General features: G+C 40.7%; 1 protein-coding gene across 1 annotated transcript in view; it reads left to right on the top strand.

Moving 5' to 3' along the window:
- The window catches only part of ROR1 (receptor tyrosine kinase like orphan receptor 1), a 403,384-nt gene that overhangs the window by 276,500 nt on the left and 104,683 nt on the right, over positions 1 to 22,201 (top strand). The window contains exons 3-4 of the mRNA XM_032296748.1: positions 943 to 1,230; positions 1,934 to 1,964. Of these exons, the coding sequence (XP_032152639.1) occupies positions 943 to 1,230; positions 1,934 to 1,964 (319 nt within the window). The remainder of the gene's footprint in view (positions 1 to 942; positions 1,231 to 1,933; positions 1,965 to 22,201) is intronic.

Genomic DNA, 22,201 nt, shown 5'->3' with positions numbered 1-22,201 from the left:
TATGTTGTCAGTAACAGGAAAGTTTCAGGCATCCTTCCTGATCTTGTGCCATGTGGATATGAATGTGTTACTCCTGACCCTGACAGATTCTTACCTGACCCTGGATGAACCAATGAATGACATCATCACGTCCCTGGGACAGACAGCAGAACTGCACTGCAAAGTCTCTGGGAATCCACCTCCCACCATCCACTGGTTCAAAAATGATGGTCCCGTGGTCCAGGAGCGCCTGAGGATCTCCTTTGGGACCACCATCTATGGCTCTCGGCTGCAGCTTTTTTCAATTGTCGATGCTTTCTTCCTTATCAAAAGTGGACAGACTGGAAGGATGTTTGCCGGGATGTTAAGAATAGTGTTATTCGGTGAAACCCCGTCTCTACTAAAACTACAAAAAATTAGCTGGGCATGGTGGCGCATGCCTGTAATCCCAGCTACTCAGGAGGCTGAGGCAGGAGAATTGCCTGAACCCAGGAGGCGGAGGTTGCGGTGAGCCGAGATCGCGCCATTGCACTCCAGCCTGGGTAACAAGAGCGAAACTCCGTCTCAAAAAAAAAAAAAAAAAAAAGAATAGTTATTTTTGGGTGGGGAGATTTGAGGTGATCTTTATTTTCTCTCTCTTTTGCTATGTTGGAATTTGGAACAAGGAGTATATATGATTTTCATGATCTGAAGCACGAAAGCTCATCCATGTAGTCATTTGGAGACTTTGGGTTTTACACTCTAATTAGTAACAATTTTTCTTCCAAGCAGCAGGCTCTATGGGTGATTATTTAGCAGTCCTATGGTCTTGGTCAATGTGATTGTTTCAGTCCTCGTCTGTCTAACCTGCTTCTCCTGCTCAGCCTCTCTGTGATCCAGAGGGTACACTAGAGGTGATTTGGCTGCTTGGAAGCACTCTGCAGCTGTCTGCCCCTCTCACCTGCCTCCTCTCTGTGTTCACAGATTCTTATCTGATCCTGGATGAACCAATGAATAACATCACCACGTCCCTGGGCCAGACAGCAGAACTGCACTGCAAAGTCTCTGGGAATCCCCCTCCCACCATCCGCTGGTTCAAAAATGATGCTCCTGTGGTGCAGGAGCCCCGGAGGATCTCCTTTCGTACCACCATCTATGGCTCTCGGCTGCGGATCAGAAACCTCGACACCACAGACACGGGCTACTTCCAGTGTGTGGCAACAAACGGCAAGAAGGTGGTTTCTACCACTGGAGTCTTATTTGTCAAGTTTGGTAAGCAGACCCCTACAGGGGATGGACTTCAACGGTCAGCCCAATGTGGTAGGATGGCTGGAGTCCACAGGGACAGGAAGGAAGGAATGCACACTTACGGAGAATGTATTCTGTGCCCACAACCGTAAACGTGGCACAGTTGTACCCATTTTACAAATAAGTAAACCAAGGCCCAGCAGTTAATTACCATGTTACCCAGCTAGTAAACAGCAGAGCAGGAATGAGGTCTGGATCTTTCTGATCTCACAGCCCTATGTGAAACCATCATGCCATTGAGCACGTCTCAGCAAGGATGCCCCTTATCCAAGAAGTTGGAAATGTTTGCAGCATGCATAGCCCTTTTCCTGCCATCAAGGACTAAAAAGAAGCCTCACTCACTGTTGCAAATAACACCCTCATGCAACCACTCAGCCCACTGGAAACTCCCTGCATAGTTTGAGGATGCTTACTCTATTAACTCATTTTTTAGCACTTGTCTTAGCATTTTCAGACCCTGAATTGTGACACATAGACGCATTCTCACTGGTATTTTTTTTTTTCATAGAGGTGGTTGGGGGAATAGAGCAAAACAATAAATTCCAGAAAAATAAATATTACCTCTGGGTGGTTGAGAATTTTAATTTGTAATGATTTGACTGTATCCATACTCACCCTCCAGTAACCCAGGCTGACTGTTTCTTTTGTTTTTCTTTCATTTCTTCAGGTCCCCCTCCCACTGCAAGTCCAGGATACTCGTAAGTATTTTTGTCTCCTTTCTTGTCATTTCTAAGTGTTTCTCCACAGTTTTCTAGGGCAAAGGCAATGTTGTCCTCTTCTTGGGCCAAAACACTGTGTTTCCAGATGTCATTCCGTTTTGCCCTGCCCTCATTCCATTTTCCTTGTTCTCTGCTGTGAAGACTCACAGGAGACCACCATTGGCAGAATTCTCAAGTGTACTAATGTTGGTTCTGAATGATCAAAGCAAAAATCTTTCATTTACTATTTTAGAAGGAATTTAACACTCAGTGGCAAAAATGGATCGATTTAGTAAAAATCAAACAAAAAATGATATAGTGCTACCCTAGGAACCTTTACTCTGAGGATCTGTCAATGTTTCTGCAAGCTATTTTGATGCTTTAATTATCGATCAGGGCAACAATTAGGTAATCACTTTGTTTTTTACTCCCTTTAAAGAATTCATAGGCAGAAGTTCTAACATACTGGGGAGGAAAGTCCCAAGGTTGGATTGAGAGTTTCCTGGAGGTTTGATTCATTTTGAGTCCCTTGTTAATGGAGTCTAAAGATCCAATTTCTTTCACTGATGCTATTGGTGCATTTGTCCTGGCGAAAGGATTCTCATCTTTCACTTTAAGAGTATCTACTTGGGGCATTTTTCTTTATGTATATTTTTATTTGAGTGGAAGGACCCACTTATTAAAACTCTTCCTCTGCAAGAAAAAAAACCTCCATTCTTTGTAGACTTCTGAAATAAAACTTACTGGGCTCTGCCACAAAAGCATCAAAATGTCTGATCTAGACTACACCCATGGCAAATATAACAGCCACTTAATTTGCTCCAATCCCCTCTGTGCCACTAAATTACAGTGTAGGGTATTTTAATACATTTGTGTGTGCCTGGAGGCCCAGGGGCCCACAATCCCATTAATGAAATAGGTAATGGGTAAAAATAAACATTGGCCTTCAGCCACACAGTCCTGCTATTTCACCAGCCAGTTAAAGGCAACTGTAAAAGAGTCTTTAAAATCACTCAAGTGCTAATTGCATTCTACTTGCCCAGGTAGAAAATGCTGATTGATCTTAAAATAGGTCAGAAATTTGGTCACTCGGCCTTGCATTTCTTGATGCTAATCTGTTTTGTTTTTTTTTTTTAATGGTTTCACCATTGGTTATATGTGAAATCCTTTTGAAGTCTTATTTAAACAAAGATTAAAACTTTTGTTACTTATAAAAATGCCTCCCATCCTGGTACCTTATTTGTTCCTGTTAATCTGTGTTTCAAATGTGGCTGATAATCTATATCCTGGGCTGATTAATGTGGTTCACTGATCTGCCTTTACTATTAAGTACTGTGCTGTTGACTTTCAGCCTGTTGTATTTGCATTAGAGTTCTTTTTTTATTATCAAAATTTTGGTTATACCCTTCTGTGTCCTTCTTGAAGTTTTCATTCTTCACTGCTGTCTTTCTGATGAACCCATTCTAGGTCTCTCACGGTTTTTAATTTTATGCAATGATTTTATGCCACTGTTGTGAACTGATATCTATGGAGAGGGTATTGAAGTTCCTTAAAGATGTTCAACCACAGCTAAAGTATCCTTTGATGTCAGGCATCTGTGTTTTATATTAGCTGTCAGATTATCTATTACATTAGTCAGTAATGGCATGAACGGTATAGTTCCCATATTTGCTTGCAGGAAGTTACAATAAATACAATTCAAATTGGAAATCCCATGGGGCCTTTTGCGATCATGCCTCAGTTCTCTTTTTGGCATTCCTAGTTGGCTTTTTGGTACCTTTTTTTTTCTTTCCTGGTAATACATCCTGCTTTTATCTCTTATCTTAATTGCCACCACTTCCCCTGTCTCTAGGAGTTCTTCACTTCCTGAGACTAACTCTCAAATAGAATGCTGGTTCCCATCCCTAGCCGCAGAGTAGCCCTCAATAAGCAGCCAACCCTCTCACGAAGGGGACAGGCAAAAGATAACAAAATGATACCCATGGGGAATATCACAACATTGAGGCTCCTCTGAAGATTTTTTGTCAAATTGCACACTACTATTTCCAAAAGAGGAGTGCAGTACAGTTATAAATTGCTCTGTTTATTTGACAGTGGCACAAGGTTACTGCAAAAGAAATAAAAGGAGCATCCATGATGTAGCCCTAACATTCAGAACATAAGAACCATGAAATATGTTAGGCATATGAAACCTGGTGAGAGCTGAGGTCCGTTGAGGCAACAGGACCACACAACTCCTGCCTGGGAAGAGCCTGTAGGGACCCTTGTGACGATGGCCCAGGAAGGTACCTGTCACTTCCTCTGAGGGACTGCATCAGGTTTCTACATGAAGCCTTCAGAGTGATATTTTAGTTTATAGTAGGAGCAGTCTTGACATTTTAGTTTGGTTTCTGTTCATAGCTTTAGTTTTCATGGGTCCTGGCCCACCCCTGACAATGACAGGGCCTGGACCATGAGTGCAAGTAGAGGTTCACATACCATATGTCTAAATACTTAAAAGTTATAAATCAAGCTAGCAAAATTGCTAAATAAAATATGTTCTGTCTTTCCACAGTGTCAAATATACCTTTATAATGATAAAATTTTTAAAATCCATATAAAGTTATGGGTTTTTTTAAATGACTGCCAGGAACTATCAAAAATGACTGTTTTAATCATTATTATACATGTCTGTATGGTCTGTTCATGGGCCAAAGATATTATATATAATTCACAGATTGTTATATATTAGTTCCATAAAAATTTGTTTCCCTTCCTTTCAGAAAAATGACTTCCTAAGTTATTTTATACAAGAGTTTTACAATATATATTCTATTGATAGCATGCTAAATTAGACCAATTTCTTTTTCTTTTCCTTTTTTTTTTTGAGACAAGGTCTGTCTCTATCACCCAGGCTGGAGTGCAGTGGTGTGTGATCTCGGGTCACTACAATCTCTGCCCCCTGGGCTCAAGCCATCCTCTCACCTCAGCCTTCTGAGTAGCTGGGACCACAGGCATGGACCACCATGCCTGGCAAATTTTTCTATGTTTTGTAGAAATGGGGTTTCTCCATGTTGGCCAGGCTGGTTTTGAACTCCTGACCTCAAGCTACCCACCTACCTCGGCCTCCCAAAATGCTGGGATTATAGGCGTGAACTATTCACCATTGCACAGGTCTGGACAAATTTCTTAAGTCCTTGTAATTCTTGCTTTTTCTTCTTCTTCCTCTCTCTCTCTCTCTCTCTCTCTCTCTCTCTCTTTTTCTCTTTCTTTTTTTTTCTTTTTTTGACAGGGTCTCATTCTGTCATCCAGGCTGCAGTGCAGTGGCATAACTTTGGCTCACCGCAATCTCTGCCTCTGCATTCAATCAATTCTCCCACCTCAGCTTCCCAAGTAGCTGGGACTACATAGCTGGGAATACAGGTGCTAGCCACCATGCCCTGCTGGAATTCTTACATCGTAAAACTAATTTTAATTTGGAGAAACTTCACTGCCCGGAACCAGTGGAACTAGAGTTATCAATAAAATTCCTAAAGTGATACTTAAATTTGTAAATGAACTAAGAATTTTACACGCCATGTTAAAACACAGAAATGGAATCATATATGACAAATAATTATTATTGCAGAATATGTTACAAAATATTATAATTTAGTCATATAAATCAGTATCGTGCTTCATATACATTATCCTAGGTTTATACAAATTTAAGAATAATATGAATTGTTTAACATGTTAATTTTCTTGGGCTACTGGAAAGTATCACAAACTGCATGGCAAAACGATGGAAGTTTAGTATCTCATAGTTCTGGAGGCTAGAAGTATGAGATCAATGTATTCATGGGATAAAGAGTGTGCATGGAACCCTCCGCCTCTTGGGATTTGACAATGAGCTCTCACACAATGTAACTAAAACCTTAGACATCCACTGCTGTGACCAGCACTGTTCTGGCCCAGGGAACATTTCTCTACATGTCTTGTCCTCTGTCCTTGGAAAAGAAGGTGACCACAACTGTATACTGTCAAAGTTTTGTGTATTGTGACACTGCCAGTGGCGGAGATGAATACTTCTTAGAGCCTAGGAAAAACTGCAGTGGCAGAACCACTTCAGCAGGAGAAAAGATAGATTAACCAATTTGTCAAATTCTTCCTCTCAGTTTGAATGCAGAAGATTCTTGCACAACAAACTATCATTCCCAATATTACCAAACATCTATTTTCATTATATTGCAACCAATGTTTTTGAAAGTGCTCACAGATTAGAATAACATTTGCAAGAGTTTTGTAAGGCTGAGAAAAACTTTGCAATATCAAGTGTTATGAGTTGAACTGTGTTCTCCCCAAATATGTATCTTGAAGTCCTAATTTCCAAGTACCTCAGAATGTGACCCTATTTGGAAATATGTCTTTGCAGACATAATGAAGTTAAAATGAGGTCATCACGGTGGATTCCAATACAATATGACTGGTGTCCTTATAAAAAGGGGAAATTTAGGGCTACACATATAGGAAGGATATCATGTGAACACAAAGAGGTTGGGGAGATGCATCTATAAGCCAATGAATACAGAAAAATTCTGGCAAACTTCTAGAACTTCTAGTTCTGATATTGGTCTCAGAATACGTTGGGAAGTATCCTTTTATCTTCCATTTTTTAAGAAGAATTTTTAAAGGATTTTTGTTAATTATTTAAATGTTTGGTATAATCACCAGAAAAGTAATTTGGGCCTGAATTTTTCATTGTGGAAAGTTTTTAAATTACTGATTCAACTTTCTCACCTGTTATAGGGCTATTCAAGTTTTCTATTTCTTCTTGAGTCAGTTTTGGTAGTTTATGTCTTTCTAGAAATTTTTCCATTTCATCTACATTATCTAAGTTATTTTATTCCTTTATCATTCTCTTAATTTCTGTAACATCAGTAATGATAGTCCCTTTTTCATTCCTAATTTTAATAATTTGTGTCTTCTTTTTTTCCCCTTGGTCAGACTGGCTGTCTAACTAAAGTTTTGCCAATTTAGTAGGCAAAGAACTAACTTTTTTTGAAAACTGGATGTTTAAATAGTGTACTATGACAACTGTTAAAATAAGATTGCCTCTCCTCTGATGTTGCTGTGTGTTGTTTTTACTATTTGTTTAGTGAATTTCCTGAACTAATTTTGTATAGCCTGTATTCTCTGTCATGTACTCCCTTTAAAGAGAGAAATCTTAGCCAGGTGCAGTGGCTCACACCTGTAATCCTAGCATTTTGAGAGGCCAAGGTAAGTGGATTATGAGGTCAGGAGTGCAAGACCAGCCTGACCAACATGGTGAAATCCCGTCTCTACTAAAAATATAAAAATTAGCCAGGCATAGTGGAATGGGCCTTTAATCCCAGCTACTCAGGAGGCTGAGGCAGGAGAATCACTTGAACCTGGGAGGTGGACGTTGCAGTAAGACAATATCTCACCACTGCATTCCAGTCTGGTGACAAGGTGAGATTCCATCTCAGAGACAGAGAGAGAGAGAGAGAGAGAGAGAGAGTGTGTGTGTGTGTGTGTGTGTGTATGTGTGTGTGTGTCTCTACTCAATCTAGTAACCAGTTAATGATTAGACAGAAATTTCCCTAAACCAGTAAGTCTCCTACCCTTTTGGCAAGAGGTTTAAGAAAATCTCTCCAAATTCATCCTGCCTCCTCTAGTGACTGCTGGGCTTCTAGTTTTCATGGTGACTGCAGACCTTGAGAGAGGCAAATGGGAATAGGGCACATTAAGCCATACAATTCCATTCATAACAAGCATTAGCTTTTTCTCCTATCTATCACTCTCTCACCTATCTTATAACATATAAGAAATCCTAACATGGGACTTGGTATGTAATTAGCATTGAATGAATTTAAGTTTTCTTTCTTTCTTTTATCTTCTGTGGTCTGCAGAATCGGTCTATAAAAAGGACATGATAAAAAATAAAGTATCTATCTCATAGGGTGGTTGAGAAGATTAAATGACATAAGGTGATGCATATATGGCAGCTAGCTATGTACCTGACACATATTAGGAGTTTGATAATATTACTAATATTATCATCATCAGTGTTATCTGAGCAAAGAGGCTATGCCTTTTTTCCAGCCAGAGTTCTTCTGTTGGATAATATTCCCAGCTGTTAACCCCAACCAGAGACCTTGAAGCCTTTATTTTCTTTTCTCTCATTGGCCTTTGGCTAAAGTCCCTTTCTGCAAAGAGCAAAGTGACCAGCTTTTGATGAATTATTTTCCTCTTTTATCCACTTCCAAGTGTTAACCATAGTGAAGAAGTGTAGCTGGGTGCTAGCCCAACCGAAGAGGTGATAATGTAATATCCAACCCAAGATAAACTCAAGGATAACTTTCAACACAGCTACTCAGGCATTTGAGGGGTGAGGCATCTTGTAGAGTGGAGACCAGGAAGTCAATTGGCAGCTGGGCCAGGACACAAAGGGCTGTTGCTCCAGTAAAGCAGCTAACCTCCATCTCGTCATCAAACCACCCTAGACTCCGCACTCTGCACAGAAGGAGCAGATGGATGGAATGTGTGGAAAGATTAGATACGAAGGATTTCCCAATCCAGTAGAGGAGTAAGCAAAAAGTACAGAAGGTTGAGAAGCCAAGCTCTTATGTCCCAATCCACCCCCATCACTCAACAATCCCCACTGTATGAGTAAGGTGTGGAAAGCTTCCAGTTAAAACAGTACTTGTGAATATTGGCAAGGGGTATCTTTGTGTGCATGGCACATGTAAATGGAGAAGGGTGAAGATACATCCTTGCCTTCTAGTAGTATACCTTCTGAGAGCTTGTTCACCAGGCTGTGAGTTTCTCAGTCTGTTTCTCACAGTCTATTAGTAATGAATGTATCTTCCACTTAGCACTGCAGCTAGTACATAGTAGATGCTCAACAAATGTGTGTTAAATTAAATGTTGGAAGTCTGTATCCTGAAAGCTTTTCTTCACATATGACAAGGTTTTTTATTTGTTCAACACATTTTTACCAAGTTTTTTTGTGTTTCCGGTCTTTTGATTAGCTGTTTTTAAGTCAAGAAGTGGGTGTCGGCAACAAAACCAGTCAGAAGTCCTCATTCTACATCATTTACACTTTCCCTTCCTGCATTTATAAGTTTTCGTATCAGCTTCTACAATAGGTTCCAGAACAAGTAGTGCTCCAGGAATGGAGAAAATGTCTACTCCAACCCTGGCTGTAGGTGAACCAAAAAACCCCAGATAAATCAAAGTGTAGTTTAGAGTAGTGCTTCTCAAATTGTCATGTGCATATAGATCACCTGGGGTTGTTGTTAAAATGCAAGTTCTGAAAGAGCAGGTCTGGGAGGGGGCCTGAGACTGCATTTCTTACACTCTCCCAGCAGGTGCTAATGCTGGTTCACACACTTAGAGAAGCAGGGGTTTAGAGAAGAGGTGCCTGGCTGGATGTTAGTTCTTTCTGTATAATTCACTAGCCAGTGACCCTGGGCAAATTGCTTACTTTCTCTGGGCCCAAAGTTTCTTTATTTGTAAAGTGATGCACTTGAGCTCGAGGTCTTTTACGATTTTTTTTTTTATCTACATTTTATGACTAATTGAAACTCAATATTTCTTCTATTATAGTAAGATTTTTTTCGTTGCTCTGAATTTCATGCAATTTGCTCCTAGATCCTCTTTACCTACCTTGAGATGTTAATGACCTTCTTTTATCTGTCAGGAAGTTCTATCTTACACATTCTAAACAAGGTCTTATCTAGTTAGTTTCAAACAGTGTGAAAGATTTTCACAGGGAACTCCTACCTAGAAACTCTCTCTCAAATTCTGAAGTGGTTGTGGTATTGTGCCCTCCTGGGTGCCAAGGAGATTACTGTTCCTTTTGCTGGTCAGTAGAAGACTCTACTTGCCTCCTGTTAAATAGAACAGAATTTTCTCCCCATGTTTCTTCACTAGGCTCTGGCTATGTTGGGTGAGTGCCTGTGTTTTAAATCTAATGAAAAGATTGCAGCAGGAGGCAGTGTGGTGATGGATGCAGCCTCCCAGTGTCTTCACATGGGTGTTTTTAAAGCACTGACCTTGTTACCTGACTGGTAGGCTCCAAAGGCTGACAAGAAAATAGGATCTCTGGCTTTGCACATGTGACTTATGAATGCAGGTTTGTTATTGATTCATCACATCTTGTACACGAATAGAGCTTTTTGAGGGAAACAACTGAATCTTACAACAAACATAGCTAATGAAATGTTATGAATACTCTTGATGATGTTAAAGGGTGGCTAAGCATAATGATCAGTTCTTTGCATAAATGATGCATGTAATTAGCCTTTGACTTTGTAGAGGAGGAAAGACTTTCCCCTACCCTCTTAGGTTCTGTGGCTGGAGCCTATGAAATGAATTATCAAAAGACAGATTAACAGAATAAAAAACATACAAATTTTTTTGAAGTTAATATTTTTACATGACACAGGGGGGTTCTTAGAAAGAAGTAAAACCCCAAAGATGTGGTTAGACCCAGGGGCTCATATACCTTTGTAGCCAAGCATGATAAATTGTGGGGAGATGATAAGACAAAGGAAGAAGAGGTTTGGGATAGGGTGGTAAGTTGAGGGAAAGAGGCTAGAAAATGCGTGGAGGAAACTAATGGAAAAGAAGTGTTATGTTAGCAAGGTTTGTTTGTACAGATTCATCTCATCATTAACTCATTATCTTCTGTGGCAAGAATGTTTTCTTCTTCATGGTTTAGGGAGAAGACCCTCCTCACAGGAAATTTATGCCCTGATTTTTGCTAGAAAGGAGGAAGACAGAGAGCCCTTCCTGAATCTTTTGTTTCTCAATTGCCTTCAGCCCCAAATTATGAATATGCCAGTGAAGCATAATGTGGGGATGGCATATTCTAATCCCCCCGTTCAGTCTAATGTGCAGGTTTCTTCTTTCTTTATTAAGCCTCTGGTCTTTGTCAGTGTCAATGTTTACAGTTTTATCTAATTGCTCTCCTCTTTAAAACAATTTTTAAAAATTTGTTTATGGATAGTTTAATATCTGTTGCTCTCCTCTTTCTGTCTCTCTGTCCCATACACACCCAAACATACTCATTCACACATTCACACATGCTCCAAAAGCAACAGCAGCTGGGGTCTCATTATCTAGGGCAGTGGTTCTCAACTCAGTCTTGACCTTAGATTCACCCAGGAACCTTTATACATTGCATATACCTGGGTTCCACCCTAAATAAGTAAAATCAGAATCTCTCAGAGTGATGCCCAGTCATGATATTTTATCAAATCACCCCACGTGATGTCATGTTCATGCAACCAGATTTGAGAAGGACCCTCTCCCATCTCTTCTCACCTGAAGGTAACTTGCCTTAGCCCAGCTCTACCTCTCTCTCTCTCTGCCCAAACACCATATTGTAGACACCAAAGGAGTTGCAGCAGCAGAAACTCTGTGCCTGGATGGTGACATGCACACTGCATTATCAGGGTCCAATCAGGAAAGCAGAATAAATTCTAGACCACTTAACACAGGGACTTTAATATAGGGAATTGGTTACACAGGTGATGAAGTTTGCCAAAACAAACAAGAAATGGTTTTGCAGCATCAGCAACAGACAGAGGCCCCAACTACACCTAGGCTAGAGGGAAAAACAGAAGGGGTAGTTTTACCAGCGCCTAGGTTTGGGGTCATCTTTGGAGCCTTGATTGGCGGCATGTCTGTTCTTTGGGCGCTGGAGTCATAAGAAGGTGCTTCTACTGCTGGAGTTATCACCAAAGGTAAAAACAAGGGGGAGAAACAGCTTGGCTGCTCTCTTCCTTCCCACTTTCAAATGCCAGCCAGTTTCTCTCATTAGCGGAATGCTGCAAGAAACTGTATGACACAGGGAGCCTGAGAATCACAGCCTGCAGAGGTCACCTACCCTGCTGACCCAAGCAGGAAATGGGCAAGGAACAGATCTGAAGACAAATAGGCTCTGCAACAGCTCTCATCCCCTGGATTGATTTCCATGACCTAGAAAGCTGGGCCTAGAGGCAGCCTTGGAGAAACAGGCTGGGGAGAAGATAAAGCATTCAAAGCTGCAACTCCTGCCCAGCCTTCAGGTAAAACCATTCAGTGGACAGTCTGGATTGTGGAACTGAGAGGCCCGTTGCAAAGGTCAAGGCTGAGGGGGCAGACATAATGGCACATTTGGCTAAGTTGGTGGACAAAGCTTTGAAGGGAGTGAAACTCCACAAGAAAAACTAAAAAGGAACAGGAATAAGCAAACCTCGTATTTATAGTACTGTCTGTAATTTTTAGAATATTTTTTCTTATCTCCTTTGATCTTACAGCCATCTAATAGCTTTGATTAGGTACCCTGGTGTTTTTGTTTTCTATCTAGCGCAATAAAAAGTTGATAAATCATCATACCTTTGCTCTTTATCATAACAAGTACTTTTTTACTGTGTAGAGGGGTGCTCTGATCTAGACCTCAATATTTATGAACTCTTGAAGGCTAAAAACAGAGACAGTAAACTTGTAGATATTTGCTTCTTGGGACTCCAAAGACAGAATTTGCTAACTGTGGTGAACACTAAGTGCTACTGTGTGCCAGGCGTTTTTATAAAACTTTGAACAAGAATTGATAGACTATGAGTTCCCCATTTACTCACTCAAGGAGACTCAGCAAAGGGTGAAGTTTTGATTTGAGCCCATGCAGGTAGACTCCAGAGCTCCGACTTTGGCCAGTCTGCTATACTGCCTGTCCTTATTGTGGGGAGATGATCAGTTGATGAATTGTTACCTAAATTACACATTTAGTCACCTTAAGTGTTTGATTGCTGAAAGGGCTCACAATACTGAAATAGTTTATTCTCGTGGGGTATTTTTATTACAGATAAGGGAAACAACACAGTAACAGCAGAAGACAGATAGGTAATGCAGGGATCACAGAGATAGCAGATACAAGCTTCTTTATCCCCCTAAGACTGGGTTGCACAGGACACTATCTGCAGGTCTTGAACCTTTATTGGCATACATATGCAAAACTTGGGTTCCAAGAAATCCAGTAGTGGAGGTCACTTATAGTGAGCCAATTTGCATGGGCACATTCCAGCTGTGTGACATACACCTCAATGATTGAAGCCCCAAGACTCCACTGAAACCAGGTGCAAATCATACCTCCAAATTATTATTACCAAATAATGCTGACTGACTGATATAGCCTGCACCAAACAACTTCAAGACTCATAGTTTCAGACCATCACTTACCTTTAGTAAATACATTTCATAGTGATTGCCGATAGTTAGTGATTCTGAAGATTAGTCTGGGGTCAATTCAGGCCAGCTGGGATCACCCTGTGCTTTTCAACCCTCTTGGCCTTGCTTAGTATGTAAGTCAGCAACCCAGTCCTAGAACTTGAACAATGGTGAAGTCATCCAGGTATAAATACTTGCCACTGGGATGGGACGTGTTCCATAGATAATAGGAAAATTCTCATGATTCAATCATTACAAATGTCTATTACTTCAGTGGATGGCCTGTTATTTCTGTGGCTAATTTCTGATGTTCTTGTCTTCTACTAATTATTCTAAGACTGGCAGGGTAGCTGTCCTATGTGCTTACCTGAAACTCCAACTTTCTCTCAAGGCCATTAAAATATAGCATGAGGGAATGCTGTGATACTTATCTGTGTCTCTAGAGCAATGCTGTCCACTAGAAACGTCTTACAGGCCACGTATGTAATTTTAAACTCACTTTTAAGCCAGATATTTTAAGGCTAGTCAAGTGAAGCAGTGAGAGTGGAGAAGGAACAGCGAAGTCTGCAACTGGTTGTGATCATTCAGTTGTAAACACTACTGCACTTGGACTAGCCTTAAGATGCATTTAAAAAGTTAAAAGAAACACATAAAATTAATTTTAATATATATTTTATTTAACCCAACATATCTAAAATATTATAATTTCAACATGAAATCAATATAAAATTATTACCCAGCTTTATTGAGATATAATTGACAAGTAACAATGATATATAATTAAGGTATACATGATAATCTTTTGATACACATATACATTATATAATTATTATAATGGGATATCTCATATTCTTTTTTCTAAGTCTTCAAAATCCAGTGTGTACCTGTATTTTATATTTACAGCACATCTTAATTCAGATGCTAAATTTTCATTTAGAAATACTTGAGGCCAGGTGCGGTGGCTCACACCTGTCATCCCAGCACTTTGGGAGGCCCAGGTTGGTGGATCCCTCAAGCCCAGGAGTTGGATGGAGACCAGCATGGGCAATATGGTAAAACCTTGTCTCTAATAAAAAAAATACAAAAATTAGCCTAATAAAAAAAATACAAAAATTAGCCTGGCATGGTGCCACTTGCCAGTAGTCCCAGCTAGTTGGGAGGCTGATGTGGGAAGGTTACAAGCCCAGGAGGCAGAGGTTCCAGTGAGCCAAAATTGTACCACTGTACTCCAGCCTGGGCAACAGAGGGAGACCTGTCTCACAAAAAAAAAAAAAGAAAGAAAGAAAGAAAAAAAGAAGAGAAAAGGAAAAAGCCATACTTGATCTGTACTTATATTTTATAACAGGAATAATTAAAAACATAGTTTCACATTCCCAAGTTGTTTCAGGTATACTCAGTTTTCTAGTAACTGAATCAAATGCCAAAATATTATTTTTAATTTTTGCATCACATTGACAAACTGGTTAATCATTGTTAGAATAACTGAATTGACTTTCAACCACAGTGTATCATTTTTCAAACTATTTCCATCCACGTTAAATAAATTCACTAAATCTTGTATCAATTCAGTATTATTTATATCAAATTCAAAGGGATATTGCATAAATTGAAAGGAAAACTAAATTCATCAATGTCAACAAAACATTTAAATTCTTCTTATAGTTTATGCAAGCAATTTACAAAATGCTGTTAATTGCAATTAAAATCTTTGGCATATTGATTCGTGTTAAATGTATTAAAAAATGATTGTTGATTTGTATTGTGAAAAGCCTCAGCTGCAACATACATTCTTATACCTGTCTAACTAGATTACAGTAAGCTTTTCCTTTTCCTGAAGCTGCATATTGTTTGTTCATATGCAATGTAGTGTCAGTGCAAAAATGTAAATCATATTGCCATTTTTTTCTTTACTTTGATTATTATTTGGCAACTATCCTACCATTTCAAGAAAGTCTTGAAGTGGAGTTAGCAGGACAGTAAACCTTTGTAAAACTCTTCTGCAGTCAATTAGCAAGGACTGGCAAAGAATTAAATCCATTGCCTTTGTTTTTTTTCAATATCTCTGCAAACTGTCAATGATTCTATTTGCACATATATATGAAATGATTTTAGCAACTGTATCCATGACATCTTAATTTATAAAGTTTGTTTCAGAAAACTAAGCACGTATATTTTCAGTTTGTATCACAAAGTACAAGAAAGCAATGAGAGAACCATCAGTTTTGTTTTAAAATTTCACTAAATCTATTTTGACCTAATGGCTAGAGTACCATCCATTGTGATAGAAACTATCTTTTTCATACCTAACTAAAATTCTTTGACAGATGTAGGAAATTGTACAGTACCCCCCGAGTTCCATTTTACAAGCTGCAAATTGACATTTCTTTGTGAATTTGAAAGTCCTTTAATGTAAACATACCCAAAATACATATTTTCGAGTTTCTCTTATATCTCATGCCTCATCAAAAGCTGAAGAAAAGTTTCTGCAATTTTTCAAAATTTTAATCAATTGATTTTGTTTTTGTGTGAAAGGTTTTATATTCTGTAAGCTAAATAATGGATAAAATAATAATTTCTTTTACCATCTCTTCATCTGAAAGTAGTTTTATACCTGTCCAGAGTTGCAAGTACAGATTCTGTTAAACTTGTGTAAACGTTTTTTTGTAGGACATTTATTTAATTCTAATTTCAGGTGACCAATTTCATTAATTTTTTTTTTAACTGTGGAGAGGGAACTTGTAAAAAATCAAATTCCACTATGTATTTGCTGAAAAGTGTCTCTTTAATATTGTCCACTTTATTATCTTTAAAGTTCTTTTTGCACAACAAACAACTTTTGTTGGGCTCTGCCCAATTGAGATCCATCATGAAATTTGTGACATATCTTCTTCCCATCTCTGTTTTCCATTACTTTGTTGTTTCGGAGAGACTTTCCTTGCCCAAAGCACTACAGAACTCATAACTTCTCCAGAATAGTACATGTTTGAGTCAGTTTTCTGTTTAGGGCTAAAAATAGAAATTCAGAAAACAGGAGCAGGAGTCTGACAGGATTTCAAAGCAGCATTCAGCAGGCTACATTTCCTCTTGGGTTAAATTGTGTGTGTGTGTGTGTGTGTGTGTGTGTGTGTGCACGTGTGCACATGTGCGATTGTTTGGGTGATCATCGTGATTAAAGAGAAAGGGTAAATTGCAAAGAGAAACACCACGAAGTTGCAGAGTAAAATGTTATTCTTTTAGATTAGGGTTAATTTTGAAACAACCCACCACTCTCTCAGGCAGATCCCTGCAGAGGTTCATGGCAATGGGGAAGGCAGCCAGCGCTACAGAGGAGCCGGGGAGGCCACAGCCCCTGGCCCAGTCTCCAAGCAGGTGTGGGTACCTGGCTTTCCTCGGAAATCTCTCTTTCTTTTTATTGTTATCATTATTACTGTGGTAAAATATACATGACATGAAATACACAATTTTAGCCATTTTAAAGTGCACAGTTCAGTAGCACTTAGTACATTCACAGTGTTGTATGATCTTTACCACTGTCTAGTTGTAGAACATTTTTATTACCCAAAAAGAAACCCTATGCCCATTAAGTGGTCACTCCACATCTTTTCCCACTCCCAGCCCCTAGCAACCACTAGTCTACTTTCTGTCTCTATGGATCTGCCTACTCTGGACATTTCATCTAGGCACATGATCCTGCCTATGTCCAGGATCCAAATGACAGTTCATATAAATGGAATCATACATGGTATGTGGCCTTTTGTGTTTGGCTTCTTTCACTCAGCATAATGTGTTCAAGGTTCATCCATGTTGCGACCTGTATCTTCCTTGTGTTTTGATGACCTTAAGAGACTTCCTGGCATAGCAATGAGAGGCCTGGCATTGAAGCCATGCACACCTGGATTTGAAACTTGTCCCGCCTTTAAGCTTCAGTTTTTTGTTTTGTTTTTTTGAGAGGGTTTCACTCTGTCACCTAGGCTGGAGTGCAGTGGTGCAATCATGCCTCACGGCAGCCTCACCCTCCTGGGCTTAAGTAATTGTCCCAAGCAGCTGGGACTACAAGCGTGCCCCACCACCAGCAGCTAATTTTTTTTTTATTTTTTGTAGAGATGGGATCCCACTATGTTGCCCACTAGGTTGGTCTCGAGCTCCTTGCCCCAAGCCATCCTCCCACCTCAGCCTCCCAAAGTGCTGGGATTACAGGTGTGAGCCACCATACCTGGCCTATGCTTGTTTTTTCATCTGTAAAATGGAAATAATGATATTCATCTCTGGAATCTTTGTGGGGGTTCATTGCCTCTTTCAAAAATAGTGACGGAGCAGCCACTATGTGCCATGCCAAGGCTTCAGGGATATAATGGTGAACAATACCAGGGAAGCCCTTTTTTCTCATAGAACTTGGTTCTATCAGGAGAAATGGGCAATAAACTTGGAGACCAGTAAATAAGATAGGAAGGAGAAATGCCGATGTGTCAAGGAGTAATGTCTGGGGGTAGCAAAAGAGCAACTTTAACAGCTTGGTAAGCAAAGGTTTTCTGCCAAGGTGCTGAGCTGACCTCTGAGGAACAGAATGAGTCAGGCTTGCAGAGAGGAGGGGAAGAAATCTAGGCAAAATCACAGCAAGAACAAAGTCCATGACATGGGAAGTGGTTTTGTCACAATCATGGAACAGAAAGGCCAGTGTGGCCGAAATTGGAGGAGCAAATGGTGAAAATGTGACTTTGGGTTAGAAAGGCAAGCAGGAGCTGTATCTTTCTGAGCTGTGTAGGCCAGCGTTTGGGCATCATTCCAAGAGCCATGGAAGGCATGAGAGAGTTTCAGCTAAAGGGGTGATGTGTCCTCACGTACAATGGAAAGAGCACTCTGGCATCTGTGTGGTGGGTGGATAAGAGTATGAGCAGGAACTGGAAGAGCAATAAGGAAGCTGTTGCACTAGTCTAGGTGAGAAAACAGGTGGTGTGGTGACTTGGACCAGGGTAGGTAGATGAGTTGCAAAGAAGTAAGAAGATTTGGCTGGGCGCTGTGGCTCATACCTATAATCTCAACACTTTGGGAGGCTGAGGTGGGCAGATCACCTGAGGTCAGAAGTTCGAGACCAGCCTGACCAACGTGGTGAAACCCCATCTCTACTAAAAATACAAAAATTAGCCAGGCATGGTGGTATATGCCTGTAATCCCAGCTACTCAGGAGGCTGAGGCAGGAGAATCGCTTGAACCCAGGAGACAGAGATTGCAGTGAGCCGAGATCACGCCATTGCACTCCAGCCTGGGCAACAATAGCAAAACTCCATCTAAAAAAAAAAGAAAAAGAAAAAAGAGGGTTTGAGACAGCTTGAAGAGGAGGCAGGTGTGGAGGGTTAAATTAATTAATTAAATAAATAAATAGGATAAAGGGAATCAAATCAGAAAATACATCTAAAATGCCTAACTGCTTAGAACAGGGGCAGTGGTCAACGCATGTCCTGTTCTGGTTCACCCCCACGCACACACCCATAAACCTTGGTGGCTCTCTGAAGAAGTATTTATGGGTTTCATCCTCATCTGGATTTTCCCATCATCGGTAGTGAGTGGCAGCTGCAGGGAGAGGGATGTGAATGTGTCTCTGATTTTCACAGCATGAAGACAGAGTAAGTCTACCATTTTCTATTCCTGTATAATCTTGGTCCCTTAGAATAGCCATAGCCTTCAGCAGTGATGGAGAAGCAGGGTTCTGTGGGATGAAGCAATTAGCTGTGTTCTAGGAGAGGAGGGGAGAACCAGTAAGGAGGGGGTTCTCTCCTCTCGGTTGCCAGAGCTCAGCCTGAAAGGGATTCCCTTTCTCTTCTCTCCTGCCGCGGTGGTGCTTCCCTATGTTACACTATGCTGTGGTCCATGGTTTCATTCTCTAGGCAGGACCATTCATCTTTGTAACTTCTACCCCTGGCACAAAGAGGGCCTCGATTAATGTCTAGACGCTGAATAAGCAATGGAAGACACCAGTGCTTCTTGTCTTGGAGCCGAGAAACTTCTAAGGTTGCAGAATAACCTGGGAAGTTTTTCTTTTATGAAGATAGGAATAATAATAGCATCTATTCAAAGAATTGTAAGGCTCGTAAGAGATAATTCATGTCATTCACTTTGCATGGTGCCTGGCATTATGACAAGTCCTCAATAGAAGTTTGCTATTACTAGGGGCCTGCTTCCTAAGGCTTCGTTAAGAGTTGCTGTGTGTAAATGGCCCACAGAGCCTCTTTGAGGGCTCTGGATTAAGAGGGAAGTATATATATGGTCAATCTCCAGGAAAGAAGGACTCTGGTGCAAGGACCCAAACAAACCCGGCCAGTTCTCACTGTCAGTAGGGGCTTGACGGTGGAATTAATAAAGTGCCTTAGATTTACTGCCATTTCCCTGACAGCCTGATTCCCCGTGTATTGTGTACCAGATGAGACATAAGGATTATGAATGCGAACGGAAAGTGGGGTATTGTTTACTGGGGCCAATATAAATATGTTTGGGGAGGAGGAAAACAAAGACCTAAAGGCCTGATGCTGGCAGAAACCACGTTAGTGTTTAATACGTGACCTCATCCTAGTAAAAATAATAGTTCCCACAGGCCTGCCAGGGAATGAGAGAGCCGGGGTTGTCTGTACCCACACATGTCAGGAACCTCAGGGGTGCTGGCAGCTGGTATATGACCCTGACCCAGCTTCCAAGTAGCTCCGCAGCATGTCTGAGGAGGGGCTTCATGGATGGTGTCCTCCTTGGAGTTCCAAACACACAGGTCCCAATATCTGGATTTCACCTCTGCCAGACACTAGCTTGTAGCAGAGACCTCAGCTGGGAGCCTGGTTTCTCCCAAATGTAAATTCAGATAAGAATTCAATCCCTCTTAGAGTAGTTGTGATGCAAAAACAAGATAAATAAAATAAACAAGATTTAAAGGAAATGCTAACTGCAAGAGAGCCTTTGGTGTTCATGGTAACCTCACCCACGACTGTGTGTTCGTCTCTCATCTATCAGAAGCATTGAAATTCCAGGCGTCCTCTCCAGTCTCTAGCTTACCTCCTCTATGTAAATCTGTTTTATTTAATTGGGCCTTTTGTAAGGCGTGTGATGGGGCTAAGAGAGTAGAAGTTCAGGGAATCCCTAAGAAAATACTAGCCACTTGGGGGTTCTTATTCTTGCCCGACCAGTCAGAAGATCCCAACTACTCCTATGTGTACCTCTACCTGCTCCAGGTGCTCCTTTATTTTACACATTTTCTCCATGGTAAATGCAAGTGTCAGGCTTTAAAGGAACAGAAGAGCCTCTACAAGCCTGAGTGGAAATTCACAGCCAGTAAGTGAAAGCATGACTTCAGTTTGATGAAGGCTGGGCCCTAAGAACTGGACACGATGAAGCTTACCAGTTTGCCAATCATTACCTTCTGTTTTCTTCCCCTGAAAGTTTCCACTAGAAATTCCCCAGCTTTGGTTTGAATGCTTGGCTCTGTAATCTTGGAGACACTCTGCATACACCCCACAATTAAGACATTGCAACTCCATGCAGTGTTTCTTCAGAGACAGTTAGATGCAATTAGATCATTTGAAGATGGATTAGCCTGCCGTCTGCACAATATTAAGAAAAATCATGTTGGCAAATGGTGGGGCCTCTTTGAAGAGCTCTGAAGGAAAGCCACTAATGAGCTCTACACTGGGTTTCCCCCCTGTTCCCGAAGGGTTAACACAATGTGTGGGAAAGGAAAAAAAATCCCCTGTGGTATTAAAATGCTGTGTCAGAGATTTGTAAGCTCCCCTTTGTAGCTCTGCCCTGGGGCCTGGCTCACTTCAGTGGAGACGAGGTTAATAAGAGCTCTGTCACTGCTTGACAATTCTTAACGGGGTTACAGTCTGGTGCCTGACCAGTGAAGGACAGTTATTATTAAAGTACTGAGGAATTTAATTCGATAAGGTAAGGGACATCTGTTGTGCTTGCTTGCCCAATGTCCATTTATTCTTCTTTTGACAAGAACTGCTTGCTTTTCCTATGGGGAAAACCACCTCATGCCCATTCTCAGCCTAGGTGGAGCTGACTCTTACCTAAATAAGGGTGGCCACATGACCAAGCAAGCCCACTTGGTATATTTGAGTATCCAGTCATGCCCCAAAGTCACTGACTTGTCAGTTACATAAGCCTATAAACACCTTTAGCCCTCAACCCTCACTTTTCTTGTTCAGCTTCTGCCAGGTGGAGTAGGTACGTTAACTATTTAAGGGATTAAATGGCATGGAGTATAATTAGATAGAAACTAAATTCTGTGGGAAGTCAAGAGATGGAGAGATTGATGTGGGTACCCGGGTGGGCTTCCTGGCAGAAGGTGAACTTGAACTGGATCCTAAAGGATGGAGAGGATTAGGTGAGACCAAGAGAATGCAGAACTCTGTGCAAGGCACTGGGAGAACTTAGTTAAAATGAAGATCTGTGGACAAGACATGTGTAGCGGAGTTTGACAGACAGAGGCAGGGAAGATGCCAGAGGACTTGGAATCCCAGGATGAGAAATTTGAACTTACCTGGATAGTTCTCCAGTGTGGACTTATGTACAGGTGGGGAAAATCCACACTAGATTGTGCTACCAGTTTGGGCACGTATGTGACTCTATGCCCTACCTGTGTTAGAGAGAGACTGGCGCAAGTGTGGGCAGGGCCACTTAAAAACTGAGCAAAAATGTGGGAGCTACTTAACCTCCAAATCTCATTTTTTTCCATCTGCAAAATAAAGATAAATAATAACCAAACACTCAGTGTTTGTGAGTATAAAACGAGATAACCTATGTGGGAGACTTTAGGATGGTACCTGGCACATAATAATAATAGTAGATAATATCTGTTGAGTGCATATTAGTGTTCCCGAGGCACTGTGCTAAGCTCCTGACATACCTTATCTCATTTAATCCTCCCAGTAGCCAGTGCTTTAAAAATGTTGGCTGAATCTGATTTGGGGTAACTTTCTAATTCCTGTGCTTGATCCAACAATAAGTCAGACATTTACTGTCCAATGAGATCTGAGTATATAATCTGAATATTCAAG

Source organism: Sapajus apella, unplaced genomic scaffold (genome assembly GCF_009761245.1).
Source record: "Sapajus apella isolate SASKATOON/1434 unplaced genomic scaffold, GSC_monkey_1.0 scaffold36, whole genome shotgun sequence".
Lineage (NCBI taxonomy): Eukaryota > Metazoa > Chordata > Mammalia > Primates > Cebidae > Sapajus > Sapajus apella.
This window is presented reverse-complemented; position numbering and strand designations above follow the sequence as displayed.